Below are 12,872 nucleotides of genomic sequence, written 5' to 3' on the forward strand. Positions count from 1 at the left end.
CTACAGGGAACTTACTGCAAACTATATCTGCATGAAAAAGGACATAGAAACTATCAATAAAAGAGGAAACAAAGAATACAATTTCTGAATTGAACACAGTAGAAGGAATGCAAAGCAGGCTAGATGAAGCTGAGGACCGAATCAGCGAGCTGAAGGACAAGATAGAAAAAAGCTCCCAGAAAGAGCAAGAAAATGAAAAAAGACTCAAAAAAGAATGAAGAGACATTTAGGGAAATGCAGAACAACCTGAAACGTAATAATATCCTTATAATAGGGATACCAGAAGGAGAAAAGGATGAGGAAGGGATAGAGAACCTGTTTGAAAAGGTCATGATGGAAAACTTCCCTAATTGGAGGAGAGAAAAAGTCACACACATCCAGGAAGCACGGAGGGTCCCATTCAAGAGGAATCCAGTGAGGCCCACTCCAAGACACATCATCATGAAAATGGCAAATATCAAAGACAAACAGAGAATCCTAAAGCAAGCAAGAGAGAAATAGGTAGTAACATATAAGGGAGCTCCAATACGGCTAGCAGCTGACTTCTCAACAGAAACACTGCAAACCAGAAGGGAATGGCAAGAAATATTCCAAGTAATGAAAAGCAAAGACCTGCAACCAAGACTGCTCTGCCTAGCAAAGCTCTCAATTAAAATGGAAGGCGAAATAAGTAGTTTCCTGGACAAAAGAAGGCTAAAAGAATACACCTCCACCAAACCAGCAGTGCAAAATATGCTAAAGGGACTGCTTTAAGATGAAGAAAAAGTTTCTATGAAAGTTCCTTTCAGAGTTGCCAATATTGACAATTACCAATGTTTTTAATACTCATTAATCTGATTATGACAATGATGTTATTTTCATTGTTCCTTTACTGTTTGTTGAAACTAAACCTGTTTTAGTATATTTCTTGCCTATTTCTATTATTTTTTAGGAAAAAAGCTTTAAATGACTTTTTGGTATTCTTTACCCATTTATTGATTAAAGGTTTGTAGAACTTTTTTCCCTAAAAAAAAAACAAAAAACCAAGAAACAAAAAACCTATTAACCATGTTTTAGATGTGTTGCAAGTACTTTTCTATTCCTTGTCCTTTAACCTTTTTTATATGTATATTTTTACTATTTAGTTAAATGTTTAATATGTAGTCATTATCAATATTTATAGCTTCGGGGTTTAAATATTTAACTTCAGGTCATGAAAAATATTAGTTCTATTTTCTTCTAAAACTCCTTAGATTCTACATACTGATTTTTAACTCACCTGAATATTTCTTGTATAATGTGTGAAATAGAGCTCTATGTTTGTTTTATTTCAAGTAATAGTGGTCCATGCACCTTATTTGTTGAATGTCTTATTTTACCCATTGATCTGAAATATCAACTTAATCATACATATATTAATCAGATATATACATTTATCTCTAGAATGCTCATTATATTTCATTGATCTACTTGATTATTTCTGTGCTGATGTCATGTGGTTTAATTGCTGAGACTTCAGAATGGTTTTAAATTTTCAAAAATATTTTATAATTAACTTTGACATTTAAAAACAAATCAATCTACATTTAAGAAAGAACGAGAGATAGAACTCCTACCTTTTGCGATAACATGGATGGAAGTAGAGAATATTAAGCTAAGTGAAATAAGCCAGTTGATGAAAGACAATTCCCATATGATCTCACCTATAAGTGGATTCTATTCAACAAAATAAACTAATGAACAAAATAAACCACAGGCGCGGAAACATGGAGCAGACTGAAAGTGACCAAAGGGGATGGGGCAAGAAGACAGTGGTGGAAGGAAGGGGAAGGGACTAGACAACATATATCAATACCCATGGACATGGACAACAGAGTGGGAATTGACTGTGGGAGCAAGAGGTAGGGGTGGGATGGGTGGAGGGGGTAAAGGGGGAAAAATTGAGACAAGTGTAATAGAATAAACATGATTTATAAATAAAAAAAGAAGAAAAAAATTAAGAAAAAGAAACGTTTGTAAGGGCAGGATTTTTTTCTGGGGTGTATAGCAATAGGAATACTAAAAATGAAGTTTGGTGTGCATAGCACACTCTCCATTTGGTTTTGGGTGGTACTAGAGTTTCACATGCACTCCCTATTCACAAAGGAGTTATTTGGTTGTTCTTTTCCCAGAGGAGCTCTATGGTGACTTTGAAGACCTGGAAACAGGGAATGTGCACAAGGGAATATCAGGCCTGGATACTCAGGTATATCTTTGCCATTGCCTGTGTTAGCCACTGGTCCTTGATCTGTGGTAATTATATTCCAAGAGAGATCTTGTTTTTCAAAAACCTAGTCTTACTATCTGTGTATATTAGAAACTGGATGGATTCCTTCCTGAAAGTGAAGAGGGTGGGGTCATATCAAAGGTTATTGGTTTATTTGTTATTCTTGATCTTTGGAGTAATACCTATTATCTCTTCTTGTCATGATTCTTCAGTCATTGAAAGTTTTAGCTCCTGGGTCACCTTCGTTTCCACTATTCCTTTTGCCATCATTCTCTTCTTAAATCATATGTGGAATCTAATGAACAAAATAAACTAACAAACAAAATAGAAAGAGGCTCATCGAGAACAAATTGACAGCTGTCAGGTGAAGGGTCTTTGTGGGCCTGGGTGAAAAAGATAAAGGGATTAAGCAAACAAAGACAAATCTCATGAACACAGACAATAAATAATATGATGATCACAGGAGGGAAAGTGTGTTAGAAGAGGGTATGGGGGGATAAATGGTGATGAAAGGAGACTTTAACTTGGGATGGTAAACACAGAATACAATATAAAGAGAGGATGCATGATAGAATTGTACACCTGAAACCTATATAATTTCCTTAACCAGTGTCACCTGCAATAAATTCTGTTTTTAAAAAAGGAAGAAAATAGTCATATCTAAGAAAAAAAATTTTTAACGCCATTTAGAAAAACTAATTCTCTGTACTCCCTGAGATTTCTTTAGAACAGTACCTGGCACATCTGGGCTGTTATTTTTTTCATTTTTGGCATTCCCAGATAGATTAAGGAATAGCATGTAATGCAGGTGTCAAATGTCTTGTAGCAGTATATGTTATTTGGTTTTCCCAAGGCTGTATTTTGTTTTCATGATGATCATAACTTAGATTTTTGCAGCTCAATTGAATTTTTTTAATCTGTTTTAATTCTAAAAAATAAATAAGATCTTTACAAACTTTGAAAAAATTTTCTGTTCTGGAAATTTAAGATTGATGATGTAGAGGAAGAAATTGACCCCAGTGCAGAAGAGAGTGCCAAGAAAAAGCATATGGATAAGAAGAGAAAATTGAAGGAGATGTTTGATGCAGAGTATGATGAAGGTGAAAACACGTACTTTGATCATCTTAAAGGAGAAATGCAGAAACAAGCACAGGTAAGAAAGCCAAGATCCTATCAGCCTTATTTCAGGCCTGTGATATGTTGTTGTGAATACTTAACTTTCTCTAGCTCTCTACTCCCTGACCTATTTCCGTGCTTCTCAATTGAACTCCAAGATTGAGGTGCAGCTGAGTGTGTTTATTCATCCAGTCATCTCTTTATTTCAGAGATTCACCAGAAAGATAAAAGCATTAAATGCTGATGAAACAAAAATGGCTGAGACACTACTGCTATTTTTGAGGATCTTGCAGTGTAGTTATTTGAGACAGTGAATTTATTTAAATGACAGCATTGCCTTAGCATTCATATTACTGCTTCCTACAATCATGATCAAATCATCTGAATAAGTAGGTGATTCTTGGCCTATGTGGCTTATGCACATACCAGTGTTCTTCAGGAAAGGTCTTCTGAAAACTCACCTTCGTCAGAGGTCAGGGGATATTTTGAGTTAAGGTCAGATGTAGAAATAGAAGGGGCATGGAAAATGCTGAGAGGGAGACAGCTTAGCCCAGTTGTGGGGGGTCGTTGAGCTTTGAAAGACACAGAAAGATGTGTATGCAGTTGATGGTGAGTGCTTTGACAAGTGGGGGCACCAAGAATCTCTGTAAGCTGGAGCATACCTTAATGTACCTTTTGCAAGTTAAGTATATAATTTGTGAAAACGTGATCAACAGGTTTTACTTAACCTAGGCCTTCATCTAGTCAAAGAAGTATCTCTACTGGTGATTCCTGCTGGAACATGGTGGTTCCAGATCTGTACTGACATTGGACAGAAGTGACTGAGAAATGCAAAGCTAGTTCTGAAGTCTTTGCTTCAGGCATTTACAATTTAAAATTACCTAGAACCCTGTGGGCCATTGTAAAGGACTGACCTTTTTACTCTGAGTGAAATAGTGGCCCTTTGATCAGAGGAGAAATATGTATGATATAATTACCTTTGGAAGGATTACTCTGGCAAGAGTTCAGTAAGATGAAAGGTAGATAACTCACATTGGGGGATGGGGAGGTGTGTGGCAGTGGAAGCAAGAGAGAGTGTCAAATCCTAGGTGTATGCTTTATTTTAAAAGTACATCAGTAGGATTTCCTGGTGGATTGAATGTGGGGATTGGATGTGGGGTATGTGAAAGAGAAAATAAGGATGACTTACTGGGAGAACTGGGTTTTCATAAGTAATACAGAAAAACTTCTAGTTGGTAGAGGTTTGGGAAGATGAAGTTTAGATCTGTTAGGTTTGGGTTATCTTTCAGACAGTAGAGTGGCAAGTAGTGAGTGAGGAGTTCTGGAGAGAAGTTGGGGTCAGGAACTTAGATCTAGATGCTGCTTAAAGGCATTAAATGAATGGGATGACATGGGGAGTGAATGTAGAGACAGGAGAAGAGAGGACCAGTGCTGACACTGGGTACTCCATTATAAGAGGCTGGGAAGAGATGAAGCAGCGTCAGTGGGGATTGAACAGTATTTAGGAGACATCAGAAATCTAAGAGAATATACAGTGTGCTGGAAGCCATTCTAGAAGGAAGTGATAAATTACTTCACATCTCTCTGATGTGTTAACTATGATTAAGACAAAATTGACCACTGGATTAAGAATGTTGAGGCCTGTAAGTGATTCTGTCATGCATTTTTATGGAGTGTGAATTAAAGTCCAGTTTTAGGGCATTTAACAGAATGGAAACAGTAAATGGGGACTGCAACTACAGAAAACTTTTGTGGCTTTTTTCTTCAGAAAGAAGCAGAAAAATGCGGAGTTAGTTGAAGGAAGTAGAGTCAAAGGAAGGTTTTAAGATGAGGGAAATAACAGGCAAGATTTTTTAAAATTTTTATTTAATTTTAGTTAATTTCAATTTAAAAAGCCATTTGTGGCTATCATATTGAACAGTGTAGAGCTATAATAAAAGGCTTGATAATGGGTGTAAACCCTGGTAGGAGGGTTGGCTGTTGAAGTTCTTTTAATTTGCTTAGCTTTTGAGTGAATTAGGAAAAGCAGCTAAGAATGAGGATGAAGAGGTGGATTTTGGGTGTTTGAAGAAAGGAGAAAAAGTGTGAAATAAACTGGGGAGGTTGAGGGTGTTTGCCGATGAGCATTCAGGGATCCTTTTTGGATTGCTTACGTTTGCTACGCCTTGAAACAACAGAAGAAAGTTGTTGCGACATATCCTGAACAAACTGTGAAGATAGAATATATATTATTTTTAATTAGGATAAAGCCTAAATAATCCTGTTCATGGTTCCTTTATTTTGAAATTGATCATTTTTATATAGTAATCTTACATTTATTAAAGATAACAGTATTGTGGAGTTTTGTTTTTTTTTTTAATTTAAAACATTTTTTTCCTCTCATATATAGCTTAACCGGGCAGAATTTGAAGATCAAGATGATGAAGCCAGAGTTCAATATGAGGGTTTTCGACCTGGGATGTATGTCCGAATCGAGATAGAGAATGTCCCCTGTGAATTCGTGCTTAACTTTGACCCCCATTACCCAATTATTTTGGGTGGTTTGGGCAATAGTGAGGGCAGTCTTGGATATGTACAGGTAGGTACCCTTTGTAGTATGGTTGATAATTGAGGTTTTCTTAGACATGCTTTCACTGAATCATCTTATTGAAATCTCTTCTCTCAGATGCGTCTGAAGAAACATCGTTGGTATAAGAAAATCCTCAAGTCTCGAGATCCAATAATTTTTTCTGTAGGGTGGAGAAGGTTTCAGACCATCCCACTGTATTATATCGAAGACCATAACGGAAGACAAAGGCTTCTAAAATACACCCCACAGCACATGCATTGTGGAGCAACCTTTTGGGGTAAAATGTGATTAAGAATAATTTGCATATAGGTTAATTTAAACCTTTTAGGCTTTATCATTGTAGTTTTGTTTTTTTCCTTTTATGAAATCTCAATTCATATTTTTTTCTTTATTTCGGATTGAAGTATGTTTGTAAAACAGATCCCAAATTTGTGGTTCACTATGCATTTTTTTTTCTATTTTATTTAAGGTCCTATTACTCCACAAGGAACTGGAGTCTTGGCAGTACAGTTTGTCAATGGCATAATGGTAAATATCTTGGATGTTTTATTTTATATATTGTGCTCGAGATATACTTTGAATATGGAATATGTACCTGAAACTGTAAGTTGAAAATTACTCGTTCTTAGTGTGTATAGTAAATTTCTCTGTTTTTAATTTTCCTACATCTTTTTAAGATTGTGAAAGTGGAGAAAAGGGAGTTAGAAGAAGAATTATAATGGTACTGATGACATTTTATATTTTTATGCATATTTGGGACTTATTTTTCTAAAAATATTTAAGCAGTGGTTACCATATGCTAAGTACTATACTAGGTCGGGGGATATACCAGATACTAGCTAGACATAAGACCACCTCCCTGTGATGTTTTTTTCCTTTTTTAAAGATTTTATTTATTTATTTTTAGAGGGAAAGGGAGGTAAAAAGAGAGGGAGAGAAATATCAGTGTGTGGTTGCCTCTCACGTGTCATAAATACAAGGATGTATTTATGAACTACCTGGGACCTGGCCTGCAACCCAGGCATGTGCCCTGGCTGGGAACTGAACCAGTGCCCCTTGCTTTGCAGGCTGGCACTCAGTCCACTGAGCCACACTAGCCAGGGCAAGACCACCTCCCTGTAATCTTGCTTTAGCAAAGTATGTTCACACAGTCTTTATCTGATCAATCAGAGCAGGTTTTATTAGCACCATTTAACAGAAAAGAAAACAGAATAGTAAGCAGATGGAGACCAACCTGAAGGTCCAAAACTTAATTTCTTAAACATTGTAACCAAATTTTCATGTTTCTTTTTATTCCAAGTACATCATTGTTGTGAAATTATGTTACTATGAAATCACCCTCAGGAAATTACTGAGGGCATCATCTTTAATTTGACTTATGTGTGTATTATAGATTCAGATTGTTTTTGTTAAAATACTGTTTCACATGTTCAGGTATTCTTTCTCGTTTTTCCTTAGCTGATTGTAAATGCAATATACTTCGTTAATTTATTGTATTATAGAGAATTGACATTTTTCTCTTGCTGATACTATTCCTGAATTCAAATTTTGGGGGTTTCCTTTTTAGCCTGATTTCCGGATAGCTGCCACAGGGATTGTTCTTGATCTGGATAAATCCATAAAAATTGTGAAAAAATTAAAGCTAACTGGCTTTCCGTATAAAATTTTCAAGAATACTTCATTCATTAAGGTCTGTATATCTGTATATTCACATACATATAAATGTATATATACAGGGTGGACAAAAGTAGGTTTATAGTTGTGAATATGCAAAACATAGTTTATTATTTTATTATTATTTAATTATTGTATTTATTTGTATTATGACTGTAAACCTACTTTGCCCACCCCCGTATTGTTAAAGGAGGAATGAAATGCTTCTAAAATATAGGTCTGATGTTTTCAGGAATGGATTTTAAAATTTTTTATGAACTTGATCTTTGATATTTTTAGTTTACTACTTCTGTTGACCTCTGTGTTACTTAAATATTATCAGAAATCTTAAGGTGAAGTAAAATAGAGATATTTAGTAAATGAGGCTATTAACGTAATACTTGAATGTGAAACTGTCATAGAGCTAATATTGAAATGTGTAATCATTCACTGGGTTTTGTTTCCTGCCTCTTTGATTTGTCTCAAGAAAAGAGAAAAACCATAGGTTTGTCAAACAGATCACCAGAAACATAGACAAAGCAGTTCTCAAAAAACTTCTTGGCAAGTGTATAGAGAAATGTACCCTTACATGATATAACATAGGAGAGTGTGTGAGCGACATTTGTTGAAAATTTCATTAGAGGAGGTGTTTCCATTAATGCAGAGTTAAGATGGTATTAAAATATTCTTATAATGTAGCATTTATCTTGCTCTTTTTTTATTTTCTGATTGTGTACACCTTAAGTAATAGGAAATGATCTGCAGTCCAGCCCTGTGAGATGACAACAAAGGTTGTCTAGTCCAGCTCAGTCCCATAAATATCTTTTGATCTTCTATTCTACAATAATACCAGTGATGAGTATGTTAAGGAGCCCACAGTAGAGTCTTAACGTTATTTAGGGGAAGACAAATAGAGTCGTATCCTCTTTGACCTAGAAATTCCACTGTTACAGGGAAAAATACATTTTTATTATTATCTTTATCACCCTTCAGTGTGTTGTTTTATGTTTTTATAACCAAGGATGTCTTTATGAACTAAGAAGTATCTGATTTTGTATGTATGTATTTTTTATATATATATATGTATATATACTGTAGGGAATGTTTAATTCTGCCTTAGAAGTGGCCAAATTTGAAGGTGCTGTGGTTCGAACGGTCAGTGGAATAAGGGGACAGATCAAGAAAGCACTCCGAACTCCAGAAGGAGCTTTCCGAGCCAGCTTTGAGGATAAGTTGCTGATGAGTGGTAAATATCATTTGTGGTATGTTCATGACAGCATGTTACCATGCACTGTTGATTTCTAGCTAGTATGGATTAGAGGTTGTAGTTTAGGTTTTTAGAAAGCTTGAATGAGTCCGAGGTCTCATTCCTCGGTTTGGAGTATCTTGTGCAGTGTGCCAAGTCATGCTTTATCTGGAGCCATGCAGTTGACACCCAGTAAAACTCCTGTGATATTCAAGTGTAGTTCACTTGGTAAAATGTGTCTTCAAATACTGTGCAACTAGCTAGAAAAGTTTGGGGTGAACATTTTGTTCTTTTGTTTGACAGATGGATATAAATCTTCTGAAAATGTTAAAGTAAGTATTCTCTCTTTCCAGATATTGTCTTCATGAGAACTTGGTATCCTGTCTCAATTCCAGCCTTCTATAACCCAGTAACATCTTTGCTGAAACCAGTTGGTGAGAAAGATACCTGGTCAGGAATGCGGACAACTGGTCAGCTCCGGCTTGCCCATCATGTTAGACTAAAGTCCAACAAAGATTCTCTGTATAAGGTACAGTCATGGCTCATCCAGATGCTTTGTGTGTGATATTTTCTGTGCTTTGAATTTTTAAGTAGAAAGTCTATCATTAAATTTGAATGAACATGTTGTATATTCATAGACTTATTTTAGAAGAAACAGGAAAGGAGTAATAGTAGTTTCTGTGATTTGGAAAAGAGACTTTGCATTGTCTATTCTTTTGGTCTATTTTTCCATCATACACATTTATTACTTTTGGAAACAATGTGCTAATTCTTATTGAAGCAATGTAGGCTTGGGGGAAAGTTTTAATAAACATTTTTATAACAGTGTTAACATACATACAGAAAAGTACACAAATCAGAAGTGTACAACTCAGTGAACTTTACACACCCAAATTGCCACCATCTGGATGAAGCAATAGAATTAGTAGCATAGTAGAAGCCCCCCTTGTGACCTCGCCTAGTCACTAACGCTCTTCTTAACTCCTGAGATGTAAATTAGTTTTGCCTGGCTTCTTTCAATAGTATTGTGAAATTCATTCATGTTCTTGTATATAGCAGACATTGATTTGTTGTTTATAATTGAGTAGAATTCTGTTATGTGAAGAGATCAGTTTATCTGTCGATGGACTTTTAATTCCAATGTTTGGCCATTATAAATGCTGCCTTAAACACATGCAACTTATTGGGTATTCATGAGCCCACATATCTGTTACATAGATCCCCAAAAGTGATATTACTGGGTTACAGAGTATGCATGTGTTCAACTTCAGTTTATGATGCCTGTAGTATTTTAAAGTCATACCAGGTTAGACTCCCATTAACAGGTTATTGGAATTCTGATTGTTCCATATCTTTGACAGTAGTTGACCTCATCGATATTTTTTTATTTTAAGTTCTCGGTGCCTTTCTAGATTCTCATTTTCATTTAGATTTTGGTCTCAGAACTTTCTCATTATTTTCTTCACAGATTAACAATATATTTGAAAAGAATTGTTTGTTTTAATGCAGGATATTTAATTGTTTTGTAATAATGGTAGTTCAGGATGTTAGTCTGCCATTCTGCGTGAGGCAGAAGTTTTCCAAGCATTACTTTTTCTATAAAGTAGTTAATAATAACATTTTGAATCATGTTACACGAATGTCTCTTAAAATACACTACAATTCAGTACATGGTACCTCTTGTCCAGTCTGTGGTGCTTATTCTTGAAAAGGTGATTTCTCTGATTTCTTTCATTCTAAAGCATTTTAGTTTTCTAAAGCATTTTAGTTTTCTAAAACAGAATATTGAATATTATTGTGGATGATGATGTTTTTAATGATTTAAGGGCATAGCAGAAATATTCTTAGTTGATGTTGACCTTGGTTAAGGCCTGGGGCAAAACTCTCTACTTATTATTAAGTTCTCAGGCATCTCAATTTATGCATAGAATTTGGATTACTTTAAAAATTGAGTGTAGAGAGTGCCTTGCCTTCATCTGTTGTTTAAATCTTAATTTTCTCAGCTGGTTTTCTACTAGAAATAGAATAAAATTAACCTTCTCAATGAGAATCAAGGATGGGGACATTGGCTCTGATTAGAGGAAGAACTATGTCCTTAAATCAGAGGTTGATAGTCAAGATGAACAGCCAGATTATTTTTGTTAGTCTAGAAAGAAACCACCTCAGTGCCCTAAAGATAAGGACAGAATTTTGCATTACAAACAATTTTGGATATATTCATCTGCTCTATTGAGACTCCCATAATTCATACTGTAGAAAGGAGCACAGTTGAATTTTTGGAAGAATTGTAAATATATTCTGTGTATTTCTCTGTTTTGCCTAGAGCTGTGCTTGTCTACTGAGGCAGTTTGTATTTGATGGATTATTAAATCCTTATTCCTGATGGTGAGCAGATTCTGGTGTTGCTGATCTTCTGGAAAGTCAATTCACTGAGAAGATTTTATGCAAGTGTTAAATGCACTGAGATCCTAACTTAAATGTATCATAGTCTTTTTTTTTTTTTCTTTTCAGCTGATTGTGAGGCAGAAGAAACATTTTAATTCACTGCACATTCCCAAAGCCTTGCAGAAGGCCCTGCCCTTTAAGAACAAGCCTAAGACCCAGGCAAAGGCAGGCAAGACGCCCAGGGACAGGCTGAGACCCGCTGTCATTCGGGAGCCTCATGAAAGGAAGGTACAGTCAATAATGGCTTCTTGCGTGCTGCATTTAGATGTGAAAATAATGCTGTCAGTAGCACACTTGGCATTTCTACTGTATTCTCATTTTTCATCAGGAAAGGATAAGGGCCAGACTTACTCAAGACACTAGAACTGGCAGAGGAAGGGCTAGAGTCCTTTTCTTTTGTTTAGCCATGCTCTGCCTCATGCATTTTAATTGGAAATAATAGGCCCACAGCTCGTAAATCACTGTCTTAATTAGTTGTACTTAGTATCCAAGGGTAGTTTTGTGGTGAAGACCATTATTAAAGTATTTTGCTAAGTAAATAGGCTCCAACTTATATCTTTATTCAAATTATAATTTCCTAGTTCAGGATAAATTTTCATTTGTATCATGAATTGATTCTAGTTTTGATGGTCAGCTGAGGTGTGTAGGCCCCATTAAACTTCGGAAGAAGGCGTGCTGTCACTGCAGGAACAGTCTGATGTTCACTGGGTTTTGTCCTTGTCAGGTCCTGGCTCTGCTGGATGCACTGAGTACGGTGCATGGCCACAAGATGAAGAAGGCCAAGGAGCAACAGCATCTACACAACAAAGAACACTTCAAATTGAAGCAGAAGGAGGAAGAAGAGAAACTGAAGCGACAGAAGGATCTCAGGAAGAAGCTCTTTCGAATTCAGGGTCAAAAAGAAAGAAGAAATCAGAAGTCTAGTCTGAAGGGACCTGAGGAGGAAATGAAGTGAGCTCCAGACAGATAGACCATCATTTGGGTCAGAGCACTGGAGCCCCAGAAGGATCTCTTTGTTGGATTTATTCACAAAGACTGTGCCTTGGAAAAGAGAAATGGAAATCTGCTGATAGGATACCTGTTTGTTCTCAACATCTAGGTTATATCAAGATTTAAAGCAATATAATTTATGGTTTTGTAGATTACCTCACACTTCTCTTACCTGTCTCAGTTTAACTTTTTGTGCTGTAAAAAATATGATTAAAATACTGTCCCTTTAATTTTTGGCTTAGTAGTTTTCATTAGGGATGAATGCTTGATGATTGTGGATAAGTACTTATTCTACCCTTCATGGTGAGTCTTCCAGAAAGGGGAAAAATGTTAACTTGAAACCTCAACTTGAAAGAAAAATTTTAGAGAATAATACATGTACAGTGCACAGACAAGTTTCCTATAGGACATACGTTATGCAGTAATGCTGCAGCTCAACTGCAGATAGAATCCGGCTTCTTCCAGTAAGCCAGACTTAAGGAGACTTGCAAAAATGTAAAACAGCACTACTTTCCTACAAATTATTTTTGCTTTGAAAAATATTTTTCACAAGAATATGCTATTTATGTTACCGTATAATAGCCTGTTTTGGTTTTTTTAGAACTAAT

General features: G+C 35.8%; 1 protein-coding gene across 2 annotated transcripts in view; it reads left to right on the forward strand.

Moving 5' to 3' along the window:
- The window catches only part of BMS1 (BMS1 ribosome biogenesis factor), a 56,069-nt gene extending 43,586 nt beyond the window's left edge, over positions 1-12,483 (forward strand). For both annotated transcript variants that reach the window (XM_054576855.1, XM_054576854.1), the window contains exons 14-23: positions 2,151-2,224; positions 3,234-3,398; positions 5,751-5,939; positions 6,027-6,207; positions 6,400-6,458; positions 7,498-7,620; positions 8,682-8,829; positions 9,183-9,358; positions 11,341-11,502; positions 11,999-12,483. In XM_054576855.1, the coding sequence (XP_054432830.1) occupies positions 2,151-2,224; positions 3,234-3,398; positions 5,751-5,939; positions 6,027-6,207; positions 6,400-6,458; positions 7,498-7,620; positions 8,682-8,829; positions 9,183-9,358; positions 11,341-11,502; positions 11,999-12,229 (1,508 nt within the window). In that variant the 3' untranslated portion in view covers positions 12,230-12,483. The remainder of the gene's footprint in view (positions 1-2,150; positions 2,225-3,233; positions 3,399-5,750; positions 5,940-6,026; positions 6,208-6,399; positions 6,459-7,497; positions 7,621-8,681; positions 8,830-9,182; positions 9,359-11,340; positions 11,503-11,998) is intronic.
- The last annotated feature ends 389 nt before the right edge of the window (positions 12,484-12,872 follow it).

This window comes from Pteronotus mesoamericanus, unplaced genomic scaffold (assembly GCF_021234165.1).
Source record: "Pteronotus mesoamericanus isolate MK-2021 breed Mesoamerican mustached bat unplaced genomic scaffold, CSHL_Meso_final contig_35, whole genome shotgun sequence".
NCBI lineage: Eukaryota > Metazoa > Chordata > Mammalia > Chiroptera > Mormoopidae > Pteronotus > Pteronotus mesoamericanus.